The following is a 26649-nucleotide window of genomic DNA, read 5'->3' as shown; positions in this document are numbered from 1 at the left end:
CCATTGCTCATTCACAGTGGGTAGGAGTAAGGAAGACACACTGAGCTGTAAATCTGTTTAGGTGGTATCTGTGAGTGGCAGCTGTCAGGCAGGTCTTCAGAGACAAACGCAGCAGTCTGAGTCACAAGTCAATATGTAAAGCATCTCCAGACAGTGTTCTGAGGATGGAGTGTGCTCCTGGAAACAAAGACTCACAATTAGTCTTGGGTGATTATATTGCAGCATTTCTACTGGGGTGGGAGGGAATAAATTTAGTTGTGTCTCTTTTCTTCTAGGAAGTCCAGTTTACTGTCCTTGGAATGTTCTAAAACCTTCTGTATTTTCCCACCTTACAGATGACTGACCCTGTGTATAATGGGGAAAAAAAAAAAAAATCCAAATTCTTCCTCTTTCCCTGGTTTTGATGTGAGTAGGTGTGGGATGGTCCAGTTCACACTATCTGGTTTTTCTCCTGAGCTGAAGATCTCTGTGGCCCCATTTCTTTCCATTCTAGAGCTCCCATGTTCCTCAGTTTGGAGTTTCAACCCTTCATCACGGATGGATGCTTGGGGTGCAGACCTGCTTCTGTGGAGACCAGCAGATGTTGAATGCATCTTGCCTTGCCAGGACCTGAATTTCACCCATCTCCCACTCCTTCTGGGAGAGCTGCACTCAGCCCCAGTCGTTGCCCTTATGTGGAGCTGTTTTGTAGTATGTTCAGGGAGCTGTGGCATGTACCTATCCCTTCAGGTTGATTATTTCAGCCTGCCTGCTGGATTGTTACAGGAGAGTTTGCTGTTCTCCCTTATGAGAACAGGAATCATTTAGCCTGGAGAAAGGGAGGCTTGGGGTGCGAGCACCTTATTTTTCTTTCAATTACCTGGAAGGATGTCGGGGATTGATCTCTCCCAGGCGATGGGACAAGAGGAAACAGCCTTAAGTTGTGCCAGGGGAGATTTAGATTGGATACCAGGAAAAAATTCTCTTCTGAGAGCTTTGTCAAGCACTGGAACAGGCTGCCAAGGGAAATGGTGGAATCACCATCCCTGGAGGGATATAAAAGACTTGTAGATTAAGCACTTAGGGACATGTTTTATGGTGGACTTGGTAGTCAGTGGCTGAGCTTGATGATCCTAGAGGTCCTAGAGCAAGGGTTGGGCCTGGTTTGCTCCCAGCTGAGCGAGGCACCGGGGAACTTGTGCTTCAGGTCCTCGCATGTGCAGGACCCTTCTACCCAGCTCCTTTCATGGCAGGTCAGGATGGGCCCCACTGAACTGGTCACAGGAACCTGGGAGGAGCCACACAAGCTGGCCCTTTTCAAAGGTGATGGCTGTTCCTGATAATGCCAACTGGCTCAGCCTGCATTTCATCTTCCTAGCGACTAATGCAGACAGATCAATTAGGGACTGCACACAAGGAGCTGCAGCTCCTCAACCCTCCCCCAGATAATAATAAAAATTTGCCCCTGTTTTTCTCCTTCCTTGAAGTCCCCAGGAGAGTATTAGCTGGTGCTGCAGGTGCAGCCGCCCTGCAGGGTGGTGAGAGCAATGAATAGTAAGGTTTTTAGCTCAAGCACACTAAGGCTGTTCAGCAGCCATTGGATAATCCTCTGTTAATCAGATTATGTAAATTACTACTTCAGCATCCCTATCCCATCTCTTGTCCCCCTGCTCTCCAAGCTAGAAATAAAAGGCACTCTAAAAAGGAACATTTAAACTGCAAAAAGGCAGCACTGCTGAAAGGGGTGGGCAGAGGGTGTCGGGATGAGGAGCAGGGGAGCAGGGCTTTGTTTCCATGCAGGCAGGCAGGCATTCTGCCCTGGCCAAGCAGTGGGAGACACCAGCAAACCAAAGGTCAGGAGTGGGTGCTGCCCCTGCATGAACAGTGCCTCGGTGCTGGGCTGGGGAGGGCAGTGCTGGAGCCTTCCTGGAGGGCAGCAGCTTGATTTGGACAGCACCTGATGAGCTGGAAGAGAATCCCCAACCTCCTTGGAGCACAGAGACCAGAAGTGTTTGGACAATGCTCTCAGGCACATGGTGGGGCTCCTGGAGACAGTGCTGTGCTGGCCCAGGTGTTGGGGCTGATGATCCTTGGGGGTCACTTCCAACTCAGCTCATTCTGTGGTTCCTGCCTCTTACTTTGCATTCACGGCTTTGTTCATTCACAGTGGAAAGCCCAGCACCTCAAACAAAGTTTGGTTGAGAGATGCTGTCACCAGCCTGGACTTAGCCCCTGAGCACAGCAACAGAACTGAAGGAAGGGGCAATTTACCAAAAGTAATCTGTACCTGCAAAGCCTGGACTTGCATTGGCCCAAACTTGCTCTTGTGCTTTAGTGCAGGCGAGGTAATCACCTCCTCTGGCTCTGAATTTTGTTTGTGTCCTCCTGAAATATGTGCCAGGAGCCCAAGCAGTCACACCAGAGCTTTCCTCAGGTTTGACCATTGCTCAGAACATGGCTTATGGCTCTCACTTGATCTCTGAGGCTGTCACATTTTTCATCCAGGGAGAACTGATGGCATTTTTTTTAGCAACTGAACTAGAAAGCTGGAGAAGGCAAGGGAGGTCAGTTGCAACTAAAACAGAGGAGCTGAGAGCTTGTTAATTCTTTGTGTGCCCACTGAAAATGACCCAGAAAACGAAGATGAGCTACATTTGTGTAGGTTTAGGTACTCCTGGACAAATGCAATTTGTTTGTGACAAGGATGAGGCTGCCTCTGCTGTGGCAGGTACAGCCAGGGCTTTGCACTGGGCTTCTGGTACTCACAGATGGCTAAGAGAATTTGCTCCCCAGTCCTTCTCTGTTGTTGAACACACATCCTGATATTCACATCCTGTTCACTCAGGGTAGGCAAAGCCATCTCAAGGGCTGTTCAAACTTTGCACAAACAGGGCTCATACCCTGCAGGTTTGGTGGGTCCAGCAGGTCACAGGACACATCAGGGTTTCAGGGGCTGACAGACACAGTCTGGCTGGGGACACACTGATGTGCACACCAAGGACTTCTCTGGTGTCAAGGGAGCTGCTTGATTGTGCTGTGGTGTGAGAGGCTGGGACATGAGCTCTGCAGGAACAATATTAATGGCCAGATGGGGAAAATTAACACCCCGGTCTATTAGGAGCTTCTGCCTTACCTTGAAAAATTATGTTGAAAATGCAGGTGATCAGATATGCATCTTGCACAGTTCTCACCTGGAGGAATTTTGTTTAAAGTTTTTTTGCCTTTCTCTGTCTGCTGTTGGCTTCTGTAGAGGCAGTGGAAAGCAAAGGGCTGCTTAGCATGGTCATGTGGTGGAATACAGGTGAATTAGAAGAGTAATGGGGTGATTCCTGCATGCTGCAAGTCAGCACTGCTCTGTAGTAACTGATGAAAATTCATCCCTTTGCACCAGCTGAGCATCTGAAATTCAGAAATACTTAAAAAAGTATTGATCAAAATTGATAAAAAAATTATCAGAAAGTACTTAAAAACAACGGAAACAAAGCTGTTGAAAATGAAATTTGAAACTATACCAAGTCTCCACCATCAAGGCAGCAATACGGGCATACATGATTCACCGAAATAATATCATGGAGTAACTTTAAAAGAGAAGGAAGAAAGCTACCTATAAGAGCTAGAATAGTGAGTACATCTGTTTTATCTATATAAAATGATATATATGAAATATATGTAATCATAATGAACTCCTGAAAGGCTGGCTGCATCGGAGTCTCCCTTTGCACACACATGCACTGCTGGTCCTGTAAGAGAAGCAGCCCCAAGCACCAAACCTGGGACCTCTCCTTCGAGGATTTCAACCTCAGCCATTCCCATGCAGCAATCTGCACCAAGAGATGTTGGAGAGATTCACAGCAAATTCCCCCTTTCTTACATGAATTCACTTCAAAGAGCAAGCTACATGGTTCCAAAGACCCGTACATGAAGGAAGAGGACTTGCCAGACTGTGGAAAATCCTGGAGATCTCCAGCACATCAAATCCGTATGGCTGGGGGTTGAGGGTTTTATCTGAAGTTGTGCTGGAAATTAAATCTCTTGGTCTCTTGACAATTTTTTGTCGTTAGTTCTGAGTTTGTTGTAGAAGGCCTATGGCAAGGACCCTTTGGGGCTTTTAGTCTGGTCAGAAAGATTTTCCTAAATTCAGCTTCACATTTCTTTGAATCCCTGTTTTGAGTGATGCTGATGTGGTTGCCCTATTGCTGTGTGCAACCTGGCTGAGCTCCACATTGTGTGCCCCTGAAAGTGGCAGCTGCTTATCCTTTCAGATGCCTGGCTTGTTTTCCTCTATTTTAGGTGATTTCCAAGAACTTTTAATGTCGAGGTGCATCTGTGTCAAGTGGAAAATGAGCTGTTTGTCTTTCCCTTTGCTCCTAGTGAAAAGGTTTAGCGGCACATTAGATTTTCAGTCTCTTTATTCTGTGGCTAAACATTTTCTTCACTGCTATCAGCAAGTTTCAGCATTAAAAAGAAGATTTTTGGCTTCTGGAATTAAGCCAGAAAGTGTGGCCAGAATTTAAAGCACCCCCTGATGTGTTTTGTTAACACTAATAAGAGATTAAAAATGCTACGAAAAAGCTTCAGATGATGAAAGTTTAATATTTCAGCAGTCTGCGTGCAGCTGCTATTCTGAACCTCAAGCAGCCTCCTCCAGCTCAATATACTCAAAATCTATTAATCTAAATTATGATTTTAAAGGGCAGGAGCCCAGATGTGCATAATTGTTTCTTATTGTTCCCATATGCAGAGCAGGGCTCTGAACTCACAGTGATAACCCAGCTGTGTGTTTGCAGCCTCTCACTGTCCTTTTCCTGCCCATCACTCTCTGTGTGCTGCTCTCATCAGGCTCACCTGGGCCAAAGCAGAAAAAATTACTTGAATCCAGGCCCATCCTTTGAAATGTATGCTCATATTTAGGCAGGATTCTCTGCTATCCTGGTCACTTGCAAGTAAGAGAAAGACAGAGTTTGAGCTCTGACTCAGTGGGAACCATAAACATTTGTTTGTCCATCTGACCATCACTCTGTCTTGTTGAGGCTTCTCTTGTCCCTGGAAGCTGTGCAGCTGGATGAAGACTTTTGCTCCTGCTGGCACACCATACAATCCCCTATGCCAGAAACAGCTTTTCCTCCTTTTGGGAAGAGGAACAATGAGGGTTATGCCCCTAGTTTTCTTCAGGGAATTTTAATCCTGGCATGCTGAATTTCAAAAAGAGACCCAGTTTTGAGATGTTCACATTTTGCAGCCACCCACATGTTCTTGACCTCCTCAAAGTGGCCAGCTCTCAAGTGTCCCACTTCACAGAGTCAGTCGTGGAAATGCAGTTGCACAAGACAGAGCATTCAGTCTGCTTCTTCATCCAGCTCAAGCAGTTTGTGGTGCCAGTGGTGCAGAGGTGAGGTGGCTGAAGTGACCTGCTGAAATCACACCTTTCAAGATTTGGTGTCTTCTTCAATTTTCATGAACTGGTAATGGGTGGCTGCTGAACACCAGAACTTTTGCAGGTAAAGAATTGCCCCAGACTCCAGGGAAACTGGTGGATGTGTCCCAGCAGGGATTTTTGTGAGGAGGAGCAAGCCCGGGGTGCAGTGCTGCTTCCAAAGTTCTTGGCTGAGCTGTACTATCCTGGCAACTATGGGTTGATCCACGGAAAAGTAATGCCAGGACTGCAGGGATGGATTGGTAATGTGTTCCTCCTGCTGCCAGGTCACTGACAAGTATGGAGAGGAAGATGAATGAGACCGGCGTGGTTCATGGGTGCCAAGTAATCACAGCTCAATAGGAAGCTTAATAAAGACACAGTGAAGCAGACTCTGATGTACCACCCCTTCAGAGCATTTTGACAGGGTGAAAAAGACCCTTGAAGCTGGTGTAAAAGTCACCAACCCCTGTGCCATCTCACCAGCATTCCCAGTGCTGACTCTGCACCTGGGACCTCCTGCCCAGTGCCTGGCAGTGTGTCCTGGTGTGCCCAGCAGCTCAAGACAAAGTGCTGTCATGTTTGCACCCTCTCCTGAATGGATGAACAAGTGGGAATGACAAGCAGTCCATCCTACCCCTCTCCCTGCAAGGCAAGAAGCTTTCCTGATTGTGTATTTTATAGTGCTTTGTCTGGACAGGTTTTGAAAGCTCTAGGCAGTGAAGTATCCAAGCAGTTAGGGATCAAGAGCTTCTGTTCCCTTCCCTTCCCAGACCTTACAAGCCCCCTTCCCTACTGCTGCCCACTGGCTGGAGCATCTCAGGTCAGGTTTTGGGTACAAAATAGGTTGGACGAAGTACCAGAGAGGAGGGGCACTCTCCAAGACTCCAATGTAAATTACATGGAAATTAGCCTTCTGTGAGGCCAAAGGCCCCTCCGGAATAGGGCTTTTAGTTAACATAACACTTGTGCTAAATGAAGCGGTTGACACAGCTTTCAGGCTGTAGTGCCACTGTTAATTTACCGTGTGAAAGGGCTGAACCTTCAGTCGAGTTCTGCAGGGAACAGCTCTGCCCCAGCAGGGACCCGAGGCTCATTCTCTCTGGAGAGAAACCGCATCATTCCACCGCTGGCTTATTAATATTTATGGGGCAATGCTGTGAGCTGAAACATTCTCAGTGCTTTCAAGAACCCAATAGGTGAGCACTGCTGAGCCATCTCACTGTTTGGGGTGAGCTGGTCTGGCTAATAACTGAGCTCTCCCAGGACTTGGCAGACGGAAGTGGTGGAGTGTGTCTAAAAAGGGGTGCAGAACTTTTCCTGCCCCATGAAAGGAGGGTGATGAGCTGGGGCTTCTCCTTCCCCACCCTTGTTCTCCCTTGTATCCCCAGGATATTTCCTGTTGCCCCAGAGCATAAGCAGGTATCTCGTTTTTGCTTTCCCTATTTGCTCTTACGTTCATGCAAAGTAAACTTTCAGCACGTAATGGAAAAGTGGATAGAGGAGCAGAAAGGATTGGACAGGTCCTGAAGGATCTGTATGATTGCAGTAAGGCTAGCTGGCCATGCCTGGGGCAATTTTATATTTTTAATTTTAAATTTTAAATTTTAATTTTAAAGACTAGTTTGGGTTGGAAGGGACATTTAAAGGCCACTGAGCCTCATCCAAAGTGACCTTGAGTGTCTCCAGGGATGGGGCACCCACCACCTCTCTGGGCAACCTGGGCCAGTGTTTGACCTGTAAATGAGGGGTTACCCAGAGCAAGGGTGAGGCTGGATGCACCAGTCCACCAAAGAAGGGAGTGCAGGATCCACTTGTTTGCACATGCTCACCCCAAAGCTACACCTCACATCCTGGCAGAGCAGAGCAGGAGCTTCTCCTGCTTGGGAGGGCAATAAATACACCAGCCTGCTCCTTAGCTCTGAGCCATGCTAAGGAGGGCTTTCAAAAGAGCCATCTCTGTCTCTGGAAACACTGGCAAGCTCAGAGCTGGATAAATTTAAAGTGAAATTTAAACAGATAAATAAATAAATAAATCTATAGAATAAATAAATAAATAAATTCCCCAAACAGAAGAGGAAAAAGAGGGGAAAATTGGTTTATTGCTAATGCTGGTTGCATTCTTTCCTGCAAAGCTGCAAAGTTCACCTGACCTAGGCAGAGTCACAGAGCTAAGTGACTAATGCTGGCAAGGAGGGACCCAGCCACCAGCCCATACCAGCCCCAGAAAAGGGCAAGGGGGGCATGTGGTGAGCAGAGAAAAGGCGAGACAGAGAGAGAATCTCCTGGGAGATGCAAAACAAGCTCCCTGGATTGCCAGGACTAGTGGTGACACGCGCCAGACAAAGGACCTGCTACTCTATAAATGAGGCAGCCGGGACCAGCGCTAGGCTGACTCCAGCAAGAGCAAGATCTGTGGCCAGGCACTGGAAAAGCAGTCGGGAAAGAATCACAGGAAGGGTCTGATTTTGTTGCCTGTTCGCCCCCCAACCAGGTTTCCAGAGGCACAAGTACCAGAAAAGTAAGTGACAGTGGCCTCTTCTCTTTACAGCTATCCCCCCATCTTTTGGGCTTATCTTGAAACTTTCTTAGAAAAGCCAAAATTTCCCCTCAAAGCAGGGAATATCCTTAAAGGAAAGGATTTCTGCAGGGGCCTCTTACCGATTTGCTGGATTTTCATTTCTCATTGTGGCATCTCTGGTTCTTGTCACCAAAAATTTAAGAGTAAGGCATCTCATCTGACAAACATCCACTTACAAGTGGCCGCACTTCATCAGGTGGAAAGACAATCTTCTTCTCTTTCAAAATTCTGAGTATCCACAGAGACCCAGTCAGACCTTACCAAAAGAAAATATTGATTGGCTTTACTGCTTTTGAGAGAAATGTTGGTGGTGAGATGTGGAGGAAATGAAAGTGATTTTATAATCACTGTTCTTAACTATTCTGAGATTTTCTTACAGCTGTATAATTACACATTAGGCAAACTCATTCACTGCGCTGCAAACTGCTGTAAATCAGTTATTGCACTGGTGCAAAAGGATTAGACAGAGCATCAGAGACTCCCTGAGTTCAGAACTAATACTTAAGTGAATCCTCCAATGCTGTTTGATATTTAAAACAAATTCCTTGTAAAAGCACAAATAATCGTGTACTAATTATTCACTAGACTGTGTGGAAATTCACTGACAGTGTCAGCAGGTAAAGGTGTAAGGAATCAGTTTTAAATTCCAATCCTCACATATTTAAAAATAGCTCCATAATTTACTGGTCATATGAGTTACAGTTGATGGAGATGTAAAATATAGAGGCATTTGAATTTTCCTGACTTCAACAGTGTACTTAGGAGGAAAAGTAGGAGGAAAAGCTTAGCTGCTTTTTTTTTTTTTTTTTTTTTTTTTCACTTCTATTAAATATTAGTGTCTCTTGGATTTGTGAAAAAACTTTTGAAATTGCCAATATAAAATATATTTCTATTTCCAGGGGTAGCCTTCTGCATAAAACTATTTGCCTAAGAAAGTTAATAAAATAGCAAAACATGCATGTCTTTTGAAGTAGCTGTCTCTATCCTTTCCAATTTCCTTGTAACACTACAGGACAATATTTCATTTTCAGAATCTTTTTCCACCATGCATTTCTATATTATTTCACACAGGCATAAAAAAAAAAAAAAAGAAAAAAAAAAAAGAACAAAAAACAAGGCCAAACAAACAACCAACCACAAAGCTAAACAACGAGAAAAAACCCTAAAATAAACGGCAGCTTGTTTTTACTGCCTGTTTCTATAAACCTTTACAGTAGTTGTGATATGAGCAGGTGATCCAAGAAATGAAGTGCTCACAGAGCCAGCATGCCAGGCAGGAAATTTGTGGAATAAACACAGGTGGTTGAGGCAGGGATGATTTTTGTGTTCCTGTTTCTCTCAGGAGCAGCCCCGCAGAGGTTGGTGGCAAGACATTTGGGGGGAAATGGGGTAGTGCTCCTTGCCTTGCAGTGGTTTGCTGACTTTCAAAAGCTACATTTTGCTGTGGTGGCCATGTTCCTCTGTGCTCATGGTGACCTCTGGTCTCAGGCACGGCGGGCACGGGTGTGACCCTAGGTGGTCAGCAGCCTGGCTTGGGCTGAGGCAGGAAGACAGAGCTCGGCACTGGGTGCTGTCAGACCTTCAGTCTTGCTTTGGCTGCACTGACAGATTTGAAGGCGTGGATAGAGTGGAAAAGCAAATATTGTTTGGGGGCCACATCCAAACATAATAAATATCTGTGTTCCCCCTGATGCATATGTCCTTTGCAGACCTGGATTTTCCCCTTTCTGCTCCCAACAACTTCTCTAACGGCATGGGTTGCTGCAGACAGCTGTCTGCTGAGCTGTAAGACATGCAGCATCTGGTCCCACTCCTCACTTACCTCCTCCCTTCCAGGAAGGAGGATGTGGACTTCCTGACAAACACAGGTAGAGCAAATGTTTCTGCTATTCACAGCTCCCCTCCTGCCTTGTTATGACAGAGAGAGGGAGGCAGGAATGAGTGATGAGATGAGGTGGGAGAAATATCAGTGTGGAACAGGGTTTTGCACACTGGGTCTGGGGAAAAAAAAAATAAAAATGGAGAGACATGAAGAACTCCTGGAACAGAACTAAACTGTTTTTCTTCTCTGTGTTTACCTTAAAGCATGGGGAGGGTGTCTCTATGTAGTATTTGGGCTGTTAATTTGGCAGAGACTGCTGTTAAAGGACACCCACAGGAACTTGCACTCAGGCCAGAGAAGCACTCTTCCAAGAGAGACTCTCAGATTCTCTGGAACAGAAAATAACACAAGTGCAACTTCAGCAAATAAAGGCTAAACCTTCTGGCAGTGTTCCTCTCTTAGCTTAGCAGGCTGTCGTGCCCCTGCCAATGCACTGGAACTCCATTTAGCAAAAGCTGTTGCAGCCCATGAGTGGGTTCTTTATTTTTTTGGTGTAGAGCTGTGGTATAACTAATCTTTCTGCAAAGAACCATAAAATGTATTGAGCAGAAGGGAGCCACATAAGAAAACCCTACAACCACAACCAAAAAAACCCCAAACTCCAAAAAAGCCCACTCTCATGTACAGAATAGCCTTTTCTTGAACTACATCTTTATCGCTATCATCAAGTTCTTGGCCACATATTTTGTGCTCTCCCAAACCCCATCTGGCTGCCCATTCACTGCTTTGCAGATCTTCCTTTCCCGAGACAGGCCTAGAGGGCATGATGCCACAGTGTGCATGCTGTGGAGTCTTTTTGTCTCAGAAAGCAGAGAACTCTCTGCTGCTGAAGACCTGCACCCTCCAGGAGGGCAGCTGGATTACAAAGTTCAGCAGCCCAGAGGCAGCCCTGGGTCAGGTGAAAGACCTGGCCCCTGAAACTGGGATCCCATGCAGTGTAGTAACCCCAAAAACGAAGGATTACTTATCCTGAGACCTTCACATAGCTGCTTTTGAAAACTCCAGTGATTTCATTTTTCTAAAGGTTCAGCGAGAGCAAAAGTGGGGCCGTAAGTGTTTTTGTAAATGCTGCCCTTAGACAGGAGAGCTCCCAGAAGCAGAGATTCTACTATGTGCATTTTGTCCTAGATTTACAGACTCTAAAAAAGGTAAATCACTGTGTCAGCATGGACTGGTTTTTTATAGTGCTTTTGCTGCTCTGCTCTACTGTGTTCTGTGGTGTGATTGTCAGATAACACTCCCAACAGAGGCATGAGGCATAGAAAGGAGCCCTTGTTTTCTCCTGAAGTTCCTCTTCCCACATCTTATTTGAAATAAAATGAAGTTCACTGATAGTGTAAGGAATCACCCTGAGGATGCGGGGACAGGCTTTTATTCATTACACCAGCACCACAAGGCTGGGCCACCCTGTGCTTGTGTCTGCTCTAACACACAAATCCTTACATACAATGGACAATTTTTTATTTTTTTTTTTCTACAAATCTTGCAGAGGTTTATGAGCAGGAGGGTCAAGGAGGAGCAGGGGAAAAAAAAAAAAGGAAAGAAAGAAAAAGGACTTTGCTTGAGGCAAGAGAACCAGCATTCACTCTCAGCACTGAGATGTGTTCTTATCCACCAATGCACCTGTGGGATTTCAGGTGGGGAGGCACTTTGGGAAGGGTCAGCACTGAGATACAGGGAGGCAGCAATGGGAAAATGAGCTGAGGAAAGCTGGGGGGAAGAGCCTGTAGCTAGACGTGAGCTGCTCCCCATGCAATCCATCAGGCTGGGGTTCATTGTCCCCTCTGCCCTTAGTTCCCCTTCCAAACCAAAGAAAGTCCCTGAAATCCAAGCAGTCACACAGCAAACTCTTAATGGTTAAACTTCGAGGAGTGACTTTATTCCTCTTAGGGAATGGGGGGAAAAAAACCTAAAGTTGCATGTCAGCAATAAGTAGTGTTTTGTCTTGTGATACCTTAGATCATGCTCAATCCTGCCCTCTGCATGAAGCTGAGCACCATGCTCTGAAGTTGTGTGAAACTGAAGAGGGAAACTGAGTTTCCCCTTTTTCCTTTTACCCAAATCAATGGGATGCAAAGCAAACAAAGCACAGCAGCAAGGAGTGATAGCTGGGGAATCTTTGCTCCCCATGGCAGACCAGGCTCACAAGCACCTGCCTGGTAGAGGAAACAGGCACCATCTGCTCTTCTGTTGCCATTTACTTAAGGGCTGGGGGGACTTTACAAAATCCAGTGCAATGTGTTAAATTACCAATTTTAGCAGGCACTGGGTTTCCCCTGTGGAGTGATGGTGCGGCACCACAGGTTTACTAGATGCATTCCAATTCTTGGTGGCAGCAGGCATCTGCTGTCTGATTAAGATTTGCAGGAGCAGGTCTCCAGTGGCCAGTTTCAACATGGATTTAACTTCACCGAGGTCAGAAGTATAACTTGAGGGAGGACCTTTCTCGTCCAAGATCTTTAGTTAATAGCATCCTGTTAATTATGACGGAGTGCCGGGCTCCCGGCGAGTCCCCTGCCAGCCCTCAGACATTAACCACTGGCTTGGGGGCCATTTGCTGGGGAATCTGGCAGAGATGTGCTTTGTGCCTAAGCTGCTCTGCTGCTGCTGCTGCTGCTGCTGCTGACTGAATTGCCTGAAAGGCTTTTGCATGGAGAGGAGAACTGCTGCTACGGGAGAGGTCTTCATCTCTTCTGCCCTTCAGTCTTTTGTCTGGTGAAACTTGCGCCTGCATTTAAAGCAGACAGTGTTCTGCCAGCCACACATTTTAATATTTTTCAAATAGGTAGGCTGGGGGTGCAAAGAGTTTCAGTTATCTTTTTGATGGGTGGTGGTGGCTTGTATTTCCTTTGGGTTTTTTTGTTTGTTTGTTTGTTTGTTTTCCCTCTTTCTGGCTGTTGGAGCTGATTTGTTTGGGTTATTTCTTTGCATAATTCTCTTTACATGTGACACATGTGCACCTTAGCTCATGAAACTGCATTTACCTCCTACTTTTGGACATGCCCTCTTGACCTGAGTTAAATCCTTTCCTTAGTGAAAATTTTTGTCCTTCAAAGCAATTCTCCCAGTGAAAATGGTGTAAACTTACAAATTTACATTGCTGTGAATCCTCTTGAATTTAAACTGATGTCTTTCTGGATTTTTAATTGTCAGCTAAATGTGGGGCCATTAATCTGTGTTTAGGAAAGGTGAGCAGAGTCCAAACCTGCAGGTTAACACAATAAATCTGTACATTATTTGTGCAAACAGATGATTTCTGCACAGATTTAAAACAGACCAATGGGATACAAGCAGCACACAAACAGTAGATGACATGTATTTTATACAGCACATCAGAGAAAGCTAAAGAATACATTGCTCAGTTGTGCAAAATTACAAAGACCTGAAGTTGCAAATAATATATTGAAAGACAAGTTTGGTGAGAAGGGTTGGAGAGAAGGAAAAGAAGGAAGGGAACAAGACAAAAGAAATGGAAATCAGATCCCTTGCCAGCAAACTGGCTGCATTTTGACTAGAAGGTGCTGTGGTTACAGAGAACTAGAGGGGATGTGTAGGTGAATAGAGCAAAAAGCTGTGCTGAAAGATTATAATTACTGCAGGATTGGACATGGATAATTTTTCTGTTATGTTTCTAATGGAAACTCCAAACGCAACAACAGGAAACCCACACCAGTAAAGGCATAAAGGAGAAGAATTTCAAGTGGAGAGACATACTGAGGTGGCTTACACCTGAAACAAAACTCCCCATAGAGCTATCCCTGCAAGAGGAGGCACTGGGAAAGGAAAGGAGCTGTTGTTTGCTGATCTCGAATAAACGTCAGAAATACAAACACACATTTTTGAAGTGTAAAGCAGGAGCTGTTCTCACAAAGACATCTGTTTGCTGACAAGGCTTGTGACCACAAACATAGCATTGTCCTTTCCAAAGGCATGAGTGCAGAGACAAAGAAAGCACAGTGTGAAGGAGTAGGCTGGGTTTATTTCTCCACCAATAACAACACTAACAGGACAAGAGGGCATGTTCACAGCACCAGGGCTGGGTGTTAACCTGCTTTCCTGGAGTGCTGTGCAGGGGGCTGTCTGCATCAGGAGGAAGACAAGAAGCAGACTCTCTCTTGGTATTTGTAGCTGAGATGTAAACAGATACCCAGTGAACACTGACCCACACGGCAGAATTACCATGCAGAGACCCAAAGGCCTGGCAAAATACAGTCCAGTCAACCCATCAGAAGAAACAAGGAAGCCCAAATAATTTTTCCTATGTTTACAAAAAATAACTACCTTTGTACAGATAAGTATTTCTTCAGAAGAAAAAAAAAAGAAAAGGCAAAGAAAAAAATTCAATCAAAACAGAAGACAAAGAAAGAAGCAGGTGGCATTCTGCATTTCACGTGGATCTGAACAGCTGCTTGGAAGAATAAATCTCTAAAGGCAAAAGTTTTGCCTTGGGCACTGAAAACATTGCAGTACAGGGAAGCACTGGAAGACAATGTTTAAATCTGTACCACTGACGTGGCAGTGTTCTTGTCAGAAAGGTACATGCAGCATGTTTGAGGTAGGTGAAAAGCACCAGGCAGATTTGTTCCCACAGCACAGAGCAAAAATGATACATGGAGTAGCAGAACAATTAAAAATAAATAAATAAAAAGAGAGCTATAATCCCCATTTGGGTCAAGCAATGAGTCTTAATGTAAGTCTACAAAATATGAGAAAAACTCTCAGCAACCTGGAATATAAGGGTTTGGTTTTAAAAAGGAGCCTCTCATGAAGCAAGGCCAATTTGATGAGAAAATTTTCTCATCCCCTAAAGACATGACAGCAATTTCAGACTTCTACCAAAATAGAAATGTATTAGCAATGTAAAGGCCAGGGTCAAGAGGCTCCTGTGTCAGCAGGAGCAGCCATTTACAGCATACAGGGGTGTGCCAGTACTGGCTGCATCTCTGACCAGAGATCTCTGAACACAGCTGTAATTGGATTTATAATACTGCAGCTGTGTTCCCCTGGCAGCTGGCAATCCATGATGGATTGGAACTTGAAGGAGCTGGGCAGGAACTTCCCTGCCTTGGCTCCCTGACAGGGCATCTCAATTTAATTGTGAGTCACATTTGTGTTTCTTTATTCCCTTGGACTTTTACCATGTAATTTGGTGAACCCCAAGTGTCTTACATGGTGTAAGGCTGCTTCAGATGGAAACAGGATCACAGCTGGGCTGTCATCCCAAAGTTTCCTCTTCCTGAGGATGAAGGATGCTATTCCCTCTGCTCTCCCCTCCCCTTTATGGGACTACTACTTTAAAGAAGGGCTTGCCAATGAGTATAAAAAGCTGAGGTTTTCACATGCTTAAAAGGGTAAGTGGAAACATTTGTCCTTTAGTCTCTTGGCTGTGGATAGTTCTTCCCTGCTCCAACTGTCTGTGTGCCATTGGCATAAAAAGCTGCTTCAGAAGACAGACTCCTCCATTTCTGTGGGAGAGAAGGGAAGACAGTTTCCCATGGTGGTGGGAGAACAGTTAGGACAACAGAAAGAACTTTTGGCAATTTCTCTGGTAAATAGCATTTAAAATGACTGTGCACCCCTTGCCTCAGTACCCTCTGCCAGTTCTGCTCTGGGCATGGGGCTCCCTTTGCTTGGCTCTGTGAGGGTGGACAGGGAACTACTGGGGAGCAGTTTTGTCTGGGATGCCAGCATGTTTTGTAGGAATCACACTTTCCCTCTTGCACTTATGGTTTAAGTCTTGGCATTTCTCAGAGGCTAAAGCAGAAGCCAGACTGAAAAGTGTGGCACCAGCAGTGAGCAGCCACTGTGGGCTGGGCAGGGAACCAGGCGGGTGCAGCCCTGGAGAAATAACCAGTCACACAGGTCTGTGGTGTTGGCTGGCTGCTCACCTAAGCTCCATGGTGAAGTCCACCTGGCATAGTTTCAGCCAGGAGTCACCAAGCTTGGGCCAGCTGGGTGCAGCACACCTCCAGAGAGGTGTGAAATGAGGCTGGGAAAGCATGGATGTGTTCTGCACTGGGTCTGCCTGCTTTCCCCCATAAAAAGTGCCTGTGTGACTTTCACACAGCCTGGTGGGATGACAATGTGTTTTCTGTTGGGAATTCTGTTGCAGGGGAACCCTGAGGAGCCTGGAGAAGCTGGGCTTGCAACAGCACCAAATGCTTATAAAATGGAATTAAACTCCTTTACCTCCTTTGTGAAGTTCTTACTGAACTCTGGCACCCAGTTGCATCTCTAATACTTCTGATCATGACTTTAGGGTGAATCTGTGAAGGACATGCAGGACAAGAGCACCAGCCAGGGAGGGTAAAAATTAGAAGCCTAGCACCACCACTCTGTGCTTGCCACTGGTCCAGAGGTTACAGTGCCCCTAAAAAAGCAGCCTGTGTGAAAGCCAAGGGTATCCAGCATTCACTCACCATCTCCTTTTCTTTGCAGCACCTTAAGAATGACAAGGAAGATCTTCACCAACACCAGGGAGAGGTGGAGGCAGCAAAACGTCAACAGTGCCTTTGCCAAGCTGAGGAAGCTTATTCCCACCCACCCACCAGACAAAAAACTGAGCAAGAATGAGACACTCCGGTTGGCCATGAGATACATCAACTTCCTTGTCAAGGTCCTGGGAGAGCCAGGCCTGCAGCAGACAGCAGTGGCAGCTCGGGGCAGCATCCTGGGATTCTTCCAGCAAGCCCCACACTTGCAGAGCATGGAAGAGCTGACACTGATTGAAAACTGTGGTGTCTCCTGTCCCGGCATGAGCAGCAATATAGCAGAGTGTTGGTCGGAGGCATCATCTCCCTAGCAGACAATGAGATGTGCAGTCTCTGTGTTAGTATGATAGTCCCTCTCTCCTGGCAGAATCTGTGGGTTGCTCTTCCATGTATTGTGATTATTTATTTATATTTATTGCTATTTAATTTGCATTTTTATTTAATAGGATAGGAAATCTTTGGTCGTGCAAAAACCTGGAAGTCAAGACAGAGAACTTGTGGTCTCTGGGAGCTTAGAAGGACTCACTGCTGTCATGGCAGACTCCAAGCCAGAAGAGTCTTCTGCCCAGATCTCCTCCATAAATCAGGGCACAGAAATTCCTTCAGTGCTTCTGACAGGGAAAGAGATTATTCTCCCATGCTATTTCAAGGAAACACTATTGAGATGATGAATTATGACAGCACCACAAAATTTGTCCACAACAGACATCTGGCCTCGGTAGTGAAAGATTTTGAGAGATGTGATATTTGACACAGTCCTCTATGAGTTGTTCTAGGGACTAATTGCACTAACTCTTGAACTTGTGGATCTTATTTCTAGCTTGATTTTTTTATTTTTTTTTTAATGTAAGTCCTAGCCCTTGAACCTGGCTACATCTTTCTTCATCAGACTGGAGAGATCCCTTACGTCAGAGCAAAGCACATTAAACAAGAGTAAATGTTAGGTTAAAGCAAAAAGTGACAATTTAAAATGACAAAATGCATAGTCATAGATGAGTTTCATAGGGTTCAACAGGCAAAATAAATCTCCTCCATAGCAGCGTGCACATGAAGGAAGATGGTCAACTATGCCCCAGCTACCTTAAAAGTGCATCAAAGAGGTTGCTGACTCAATGACTTCGTTCTTCTGTAGGAGCTGTAGCAATGGGGGAGGTCCTCTTTGGGAGGGAGGTCCCAGGACAAAGGCCTCAGTGATGCACTGTGAAAACCTTTATGGACAAAACTAAGTCTGTGGTCATGCATGCATACCTCGCTGACTGCCCTGAAACTCCCTGCTTCCACCTGCTCTAGCTTGCTCTTCTGCTTCCACCTGCTTCCACCTGCTCTAGCTTGCTCTTCTCACACCTGGACACTATCCCAAACGGGCCAGTGAAGCAAGGACAAAGAAACTGGTGTAAATATCTTCCATTTGTGAGTCACTTCTCTGTAGGAAAAGCACCAACCATCACACTGTATAAGCTGCATGAAAAGAGGTTTCATGAAAATGGCCACTAGGTAGGTTATTGTTGCCCACAAAAAAATCCAATTTAATTTCCTGACTGAGTTATAACCCATGCCAGCCAAGGCCTGGTCAGCTTATGTCACTTACAAGCAGCCCACAACAGCAGAGAAAATGCCACCAGGTTTAAGCAGAGTGGCTTTCTGGTGAGACCCTGCTTCCACTGACACAAGTGCATCTTGATTTCCATGTGGACCAAGGTACATGTCAAGGCTTAGAAAAACAATTGTTCCTGACTGGTGAAGAAAATTAGCTCTAGTAAGCCAAGGCATGTCCCTGGGCTGTTTCTGTTTGTTCGTGAGACAAAGAGGTGCTTTCAGAAAGCAGAACTAGGGTTTGTTCATGCTGCATGGACAGCCTTTCTGCATGAGAGGATATGGCACCTGAAGCTGAGCTGCCTTTCAAAGCCTCACCAAGCACCAGGTGCACCAAAGAAACCAGGGCTGGCTCCTGCTATGGGAATGCTGAGCTGTCCTCAGCACTGGCAAAAGCCAAGGTCTGACATGAGCACAGCTCAGCCCATCCAGCTCTGGTGCTGTAAGGTACAGGCATGCCAGCGGACAGATTTTGACCAAAAGAAAGAAAGAAAAAAAGAAAAAAAAACCTGAAAGGGTTCATGTTGATTTGTTTTCCTTTCTGAACACTGCTAATAGTTTGCTTATCCCTGGGTTTGTGAGCTATCAGGACTGCCCTGGGGAGCAGCTGAGTGGAAAGGCACTGAGAGTCCTTCGCACGGTTCATTTCTCCCCACCTCTGCCCACCTTAATGTGACTAAATGGGGCCACAGCCCCCTCTTCATGGCACCACAAAGGTAATGAGCCACATCCTCCTCCCAGCTTTCCTCCAGCTTGCTGGGCTTGCAGCAGGACAAATTAGTCCAAGCAAAATCTCAGCACTTCCTGCTGAGGCATGTTGGTGCTGCTGGGTCTATCAGTCACTTGCTATCCTAGGAAACACACATCACCAAGGCATTGAGGAAAAACATCTTGTGAGCAGCTGTCATGTTGGGAAGGGGAAAGAAAAACTGGCAATTTTGTAACATAACATGCTTGTTGTATTTTCTAGGCTAAAAATCTTCCCTTCTTGTTATTGCTTTGGGTATCACTGTTTTCTTTGATCTCCTTTCAGCTTAGGGGCTTCCTACTGTCACGTTCAGCAAGTTTTTCTCTAGATCTCTCTACCAAAGATTTCTTTTTTTTGGTCAAGTTTCTTCTTGTGTTTTGGGGATTTCTTATCTGTGTCATCATGAACAAATACGGTGCAACTGATAACATTTTGTGCTATATGATGTTATTAAACACCTAATATATTCCAAATAAATTATTTAAGAAACTAATCTTCGTTGCTCTAAACTTCTTTAAAATTTCATTTTACATTTGCACACCACTTGGTAGAGGATCCCAAAGACCTTAGGATGTAATTTCCAGCAGAGGATTCTTCTACTGTCTCTTACGCAAGAATCCTGGTGGTAGAAACAACATTATCAGATGATGAATAATGACAGGAACTCTTTGTTTATTACAATTTCTTACACTTTTAGTTCATATTGTACTTCCATCTATGTGCTAAGAAGATTTTGACTGGCCCTTGAAAATGACAAATAACTAAAATACCATTGTGCAACATTCCAAACATTCACAATTCAAAAGATTTTAATCAACTTCATTTTACAAAGCATAAGACACTCTAAAGAATTAATTTGGAGTCCACTGTTATCTGGAGATGTTCAGATAGGCACAAGCTAAAGATTCAAACAGGAGTCCAGGTTCAGATAAAAATTAATTCAAAATTGAGTGGAGCTTAGGATATAAAGCTGTTCTTTCTGGCTAACATCTGGTGAGAACAATCCAATCCCCAACGGAATCTGAGGCTGGGAGAGGGGGAGCAAGCACCAGGGTGACAGATGCAGAAGTTGTGAGGAAGAAATGGGAAATCACTGGATCACAGGGACAGTTTCAGTTTCATGCTTGACTGGATGTCTCACATCCCTGAGAGTGTTCTATGGACACCAAGAGAGCAATTTCTGCACAGAATGTGTGTCAGGAAAGCATAGTCTCAATGAATAATATACAAAATTCATGAAATCAGCAAATGTGCAGTTTGAAGTGCATTTATGTGTGATGTCCAGCATGTATTTATACTAAGCAAGACAATGTCACCTTAGAGAGAGCCCTCTGCTTCCAGGAAGTGATGCCAAACTAGTTTGTATGCTGAGAATCATGTGGCAATCCCTCCTTTGGAAGTGGGCATGGTACAGCCATGCCACTACAGTGCTGTCAGATAATGGACCTGTGCCACAGAGATGTATCAAGTTTTTTGGAGTTGGCTGAAGTTGTCTCAGATATGTTGTTGCAGTGGCAAAACCTTAGTACAAATGACGAAAATATCCTTAGTCCCCAGGACCCTATGTCCCCTAGTTGTAACTAGCAGTGCTGAATTGGGTTGTATGAACAGCATTTTTTTTTTTTTTTTTTTTTTTTTTTTCTGTGAAGCTGTGGCTGTCAATATTGCAAGGAAGACCAGCTAAGGTGGCATTTTCTAGAAGCATCCTTGGTATCTCCTGGTGAGACACTGAGGTTTTTTCACTTTACTTGAAATTTCTAACAGGATCAGTGGAAGAATACAGCTTCACATTTCAGCTCAAATGAGGATTACTCTTTCCAGAGGCAGGAAAGAAATTCTGCCGCTGTTCACCTGTCAGAGAGCCTAAAGGAACTGACACCCATCACGTCCACTTTCTCAATATCCCCATTGTGGTTGTGGAATATGATTGACGTTGGATATTTAGGCTGGGTAAGGAAAGGAGTAAGTTGCAGATGTATCTTGAAAGGATGCCGTAGTCTTGTGCATGAGTCCCAGTGATGGCCAGCCTGTGGTTAGAGGAAGGGCAGGTCTGCAATCTGGGTTTTGGCTTGAGCTTCTGTGGATTCAGATCCTGAGGGATGTGAACATGCTGTGCCTGGCACTGGACAATGCACAGAGAGGTCCCACATGTGTGGTGCCTCGTGGTTTCAGGAGCATTGACCACGCTGAGAAAGACTTTGTGGTGAGGCGTGTACTCAGCAGCCTTGTTTGCTGTACCTTGTCTAAATCAGGGGGGAGGAAGGTACAATGAGCGTCACAGAGGGGGACTCACAGGATTCCCGAGACAGCCACATTAAATGGCAAAGCAGAGTTGTTTTAGGACACTAAGATCTATCCTAGCACCTGGTTCTAAACAAAAAGTAAAGGTGCAGCACTAACGTGTTTCACAGGCATATGGTTCATGAACCATTTAGCAACTTATCTTCCAGTATGTAACCAGTTCCCACAAATTTCTTTGCTGCTAGGGAATGCTATGCAATGACCATGGCTAAAGTAGTGTGATCAAGGCAGATCTGGCTTTGTTCTTTGAAGGCTGGGTGATGAAAGGAGGTGGAGAGAATGGACGACTTAACTACTGACCTGTGGGGCAGGGGTCACTAAAGGTCATTGACACAGTGACAGAGTCTAAATCCACCACTTTTCAAGGCTGTAATTGTATTTTTAATACAGCAGGTGCTGAGAGAATCAGAGGGGAGAAGGTAGGTGGAAGAAACAGCTCAAAAAACTACTTGGGTTACTGCAGGTAGAGATTGCCCTGTGTCCAGTCAATACCTATATTTGGTTGAATTTATTCAATTTTGTTACCTCTGTAAGACATGGACAGCATTTTCTTTGCACTGAGTTGGTCCAGCTCCTCTCTGTAAGGAACAGAGCATCATCCCATTGTATTCTCACTCCACTCCCTTTCCATATGTGCACACAAACACACATCCCACCCCTCTACAGTTTGTTTTGCTGCCTTGGATTGCAAACCCAGCACAGCACAAGGAAGGACCCTGTGACAAACTTCTTTTGGAGAAGAGACACCTCAGCACTGAGAGTCAGAAAGAGAGGCAAAGAGCAGCCAGTACATCTGTCCTGCTAAGTGTCAATGTCACAAAACAGCAAGATGTTCAGGATGAAGGGCAGGAAGAAGTCAGTGAGACTTCTGTGGATTCAGATGAAGTCTCTAACTTTTATGCTGGCATGCAATGAAAGGTACTCACAAGTGTCGTTCTAATTGGGAACGGCAGGAAGAACGACACGGACTCTCAAGGGAGTCAGAACAGGAGAGAATCTCTAGTTTATTGTTACAGTCATGTTATATAGACTAGTTCGTCGAAAGTACAGAAAGGAAACTCTTATTGGTTAGCAAAGTACTACATTACCATCATTGGTCAGTGGGGTTCACCACCCCCTGACTTTCTCCTGCAAGGAAAACACGGGAACAGACAAACAGCACCTGCAGGCTGTTTTGTGTCTTTGAGGATTGTTTTGAATCCTCCCATGAATTTCCCAGGCTAGCTTCTCAGGCAGGGCTGGCAGGCCATGGGGCCCGCAGCTTGCTCCAAAGCTAGCCTCCATACACAAGCACAGAGCAGCAGAGGTTTCCCTGCATACACCTCTCTGCAGATGGCTGGGGCACAGTACCTTAGAGCCAGGGAAGGTCCCTCACTTTCTGTGAAATTCCCTGCTCTACACCTTGAAAGACAGACTCTTAGGTAGCGTAAAACCTTAATGAAAAGCTAAAGGATGACAGGCTGCAGTCAGTAAGACTCCAGGGAGGTGTTCAGCTTCCAGCCCTGTCTGTAGACATTGATTAGCATTGATTTTCTCTTGGTGACTGCATTTGGCAAACCCTGGCAGACAGCACTGCTCAGTCCTGGAGCTGAGAAAGGCTGAGAGCAGACAATATTAACCCTGCCTTCAGATCACAGCAGAATTGCTGTGCTCTGATACATTGATTTACAACCAACCAGAATGAAAACCATGGATTCCCTCAGCTCAAGACTTCACAGTGCTAAATTCCAGCTTTAAAAAGCTTTAAGACTTACTGGAAATACCTGAACTCTCAAGAGGAAACTGCAATGCCTAAAAGCACCTTGAGTGAAGGCTATCAGACCTAGTTAACCACAGGATCTCCGACCAGTTGACCGTGATCTGAAATATTTTACTGCCTGTAGGTTAAAAGGTATTTCAGAAGGAAGAATCTGGTCCTGCTGAGAGGCTTTGCAGTGATCTCTGTGGGATTGTATGGCAAAAAGTCAGCTGCCAGTTGAGAGTTCTCTACAGAGAGTGAGACTGGCAGATTGGATTTGCCAAGAGCACTTGGTGCTGGCACAGCCTGCTTGGGTGGGAAATATTCCCACCACTTGAAAGGCAACTGAAATAACTCAATACTGAAGGGAGCTGCCTGTTCTGGCTCTTCCTCCTGAATTTTTCCCAAATTTTCAGGCACAGAAGAGCAGCCAGCTGCTGTCTGGTGAACATGCACAGCCACTGTGCTTGGCACAGGACAGCCCAATCTCAAAGGCCACATTTCTGCATCGACATGTGGAATGCAAACAGGTGTTCCTCAGCTCTCAGGTTTAGAAGTGAGAAAGTCATGGCAGGTAACTTCAGCAGCATAATTTTACCTGTCAATTTTGAATGGAATAGCTGAGCAGATACAGCAAATACAAAAAAAACAGACATGCCTGTCTTTATATCTTTCTGTCTATCTATTATCTATTGATTTATATTAACTTTATCATCTCCCTGAAATCCATTTAAGTGTTTGCAAACAAAAACACACAAACTTTGTCTTTATAATCAAAATAATTCTACTTTCAGACTAAAGAATAATTTAAGTGAAAAAAATGGAAACAAGACAGATTGCCAGTGAAAGCATGGAGGATGAATTAACCATACCTGACATAACCTGGATGGACACTACACTTGTTGTAGGGACATAGACTTCTTTTCTATGACTCCAGTATATGTCATCTGCAGAAAACAGAGTAACATCACCTTGTTTCTCTTATATCTAACAAGTAATTCAAACTGCCAGCTCAGTAATTCTGATGTAGTAGCTTCTATTAATCTCAAGTATTTGTCAAAAGCACAGGCTCCTGAACCAAAACAGACATACATTGATTTCGTGTTTCTGATTATGAAATATATTTTTTTATTTGCTTCAACAGTAGAGCTGTAAGTTGCTAAAGTAAAATTTTTAAATTCAAATAATTGAAAATACTGCTAAGATAATAGTTTAAAAAAAAGTTTCTCTGCTATTTATCACAACTTAATCAGTTAAATATTTCCAGCAGCTCTCTGTGTGGTGCTGTTAAGATAAATCAAACCAAAGACAGTACTTCTTGAAAACTGGAGGTTTCAGTTAGGCAGGAGCTTGTCATAAATACTGCCTCAAAGCTTGACTTACCCTGACATTCATGTTTCCTTTTATCCTGACTCTCTGAAGCACTGAAAAACTCTAGGGCTGGGGCTGTCCATAAGACTCTTGATCTCAAGGGCTCAACTTGAAATATTTTAGGGTTGCCATGATTGCTTTTTGGGGTGTTTTTCTTGTAATCTCTGTCCATATGTGCTTTTAAGATACATCAGAAAGACCAGGGTGACTGGTCAGACAATTCAGCTGTAAGAGCTGGTAGTAGAAGCAGCCTGAAGATACTTTTAAAAACAGGAACCTTCAAGTAATTTAATCCCGTGTTCCTGAGTACACAGGCGTATAGAGCCCCTAGCTGCTTTTAAAACCTGTGGCTACAGATTTGAGTCTTGAGTCCTCTGGGGGCATTCATCTCCCAGCATGGGCAGAAAGAAGAGAATTAGGGCAGGCACTAAGGCAATCAAGCAGATTGTTTACTACTCTTAGCAAGGCAAGTCCACTATAGAAAATACCCAGGAATCGACCTCCCCCCACAACAGACACATAGCCTGCCCCTAGACAGATGGTTTTTTTTTCCTACCACTTCTTATCAGTCTCCTGCAGAAACTCTAAAAGTCTTATCTTGATAGGCCAGATTACCAAGATGATCTCCTCTCCACGATGAATAGAAATCAAACTGTTTTTCTGAGCCAGAGGAGAGAGATCCTCTCCTCTCCTCTCCATCCCAGCTCTCCTGTCATCCTTTCAGTGTCCTTACCCTCCCCCCAAGTAATTCCTATGCTTTAATACCATCTAAGAGTCCTTAGTGAGAAGAGGATCTGCTTGCTATGCAGGTGCAAGTTTTCAGCACCACAGCACAACAGCAATGCCACCCGCTCTGCCCTCCTCAGGGCTTCTCTTTGTGAGCCACTTTTTCTTTTCTTCCTTTTCAGCTCCGTGCTGAACAACCCCATGCAGATAATCTGATTATGCTAATTTGTACTTCATGAACCCAAAGCAAGGGGATCTGCGAAGGGTGAGCTAGGCTGGGGATAAGGGTGGTGAGGGCAGGAGAGAGGTTTGGGAGGGGGGTGCACAGACAATGGGTTCAAGTCAGTTAACAAAAAACGCCGTCTGTATTGCCAAACAAAGCACACTCCGGGTAACCCCTTGCTGCTCTTGACAATTTAGAGTGTCCCAAACTGGCCTGCGCCACTGAGCAGAAAAGGGAACATGGAGAATATACAATGAAGGGGCACAATGAGAAGTCTGTCTGCTGTTGAATGTTGCTTTTTTTTTTTTTTTCCTCCTTAACTAATCCTTCCCAGAAGTAGTAGTTGAAGTACGGTCCACAAATTGTTTGTCAGATGGTAGCTATGGCATTAGACAGTTTCTGAGCACACACACCCTCATCTGTCCAATTAGACTGACAATGCACTCGAAATTTATTGAATAATGGGCAGTGACTTTGCAGACACAAGCTCATAACTCTTAGCTTGGACTTTTTCCTCTGCAGGAGCTAACAGAATCCCAGTTTGATTTTACATCATCTTTGCTGCAGCTGGAACTGGCCAGCAAACAACCCTTAGAAAAAAATATATAAAGGGTATGGAAAAAAAATTTCAAGATTAAAGCCACCCCAAAACTGTTTACATTGGCAGAGACCCCCTGACATCATCCAGTCAAGGCCTTCTGCTCAAGCCTAGAGTTGTTTGCCCAGAACTGTGCCCAGTCAAGTATCTCCACATTTCCTTTGTTATTACAAGGGAAAATGGGAGAGAGAAGGAAGAGGGTAGCTCTGCACTCTGCCTGAAATAGGACAGCTCCTCTTTCTCATGCAGAACAGACTGTTTGTTCAGTCCTGCACCTCTAAGAAGAATGCCTCTGGACACCATTTTATGAAAGCTAATGGAAGAGGTAAAATGACTACCCTGAAGCTGCCATCTCAGGTCTAGTCTTGGGTTCAGTTGCATTTGCATTAGGGTATTACATGAAGTTTACCTGATAGGGTAGTATTTTGCAGTATCTTGCCAGCATTACTCTTCTTTATTTGAGCTCTCATTTGCTGAATGTGCAGTGCCTCACAAGGCATATATCAGTACTTAATAAAATTAGCTCTAAATAACACTGTGAATGGAGCAACTCAGCAAAGCAGCAGAAAAAAGGTACCAGAAATGTAAGATTACCAGGTTAAATTCGAGTATAAAGAGTATTTTGAAATTGTCAGATGTTGGAAGCATCTGTGTTCACGGTATGCATGGAAACGTGCCTTGCTTTTCTCTCTTTTCCCTGGGAAGCAGGGAAGCTTATCAGATGTGATCCAAACCAAACAGTATTTTTATGAGCTGTGTAACATTTCATATAAATAGACCTGATTAAAAAACAACTTTAAATCTGAGACACTCAGCAATCCCAGATCCTACGCTCCCTGAATGCTACATGCCTGGAGCTCTTGGAACACTTAAAATCCACTGATAGCTAATGAACTTTAAAGATCTGGGCTTTTACTGATATATGTAGCACAGAAAATACAGTGAATGCAGGACTTACTGCATGGGAGTAGTTTGAGCCCTGGTCATTTGTACTGTTTGAGGTCT

At 44.7% G+C, this 26649-nt stretch overlaps 1 protein-coding gene across 2 annotated transcripts; it reads left to right on the top strand.

The window, feature by feature from the left end:
* The first annotated feature begins 7788 nt into the window (after nucleotides 1–7788).
* TAL2 (TAL bHLH transcription factor 2) lies at nucleotides 7789–19151 on the top strand. 2 transcript variants are annotated; one of them, XM_058825954.1, is made up of 2 exons: nucleotides 7789–7913; nucleotides 16294–19151. In XM_058825954.1, exon 2 carries the CDS (start codon nucleotides 16304–16306, stop codon nucleotides 16655–16657), a length of 354 nt encoding a protein of 117 aa, XP_058681937.1. In that variant the 5' UTR covers nucleotides 7789–7913; nucleotides 16294–16303; the 3' UTR covers nucleotides 16658–19151. The 2 variants fall into 2 exon arrangements, with proteins under 2 accessions (XP_058681937.1, XP_058681936.1); XM_058825953.1 differs by lacking the exon at nucleotides 7789–7913 and adding an exon at nucleotides 15299–15403.
* The last annotated feature ends 7498 nt before the right edge of the window (nucleotides 19152–26649 follow it).

Source organism: Poecile atricapillus, chromosome Z (genome assembly GCF_030490865.1).
Source record: "Poecile atricapillus isolate bPoeAtr1 chromosome Z, bPoeAtr1.hap1, whole genome shotgun sequence".
Taxonomy (NCBI): domain Eukaryota; kingdom Metazoa; phylum Chordata; class Aves; order Passeriformes; family Paridae; genus Poecile; species Poecile atricapillus.
The sequence above is the reverse complement of the archived record's forward strand: the minus strand, read 5'-3'. Positions and strand labels throughout refer to the sequence as shown.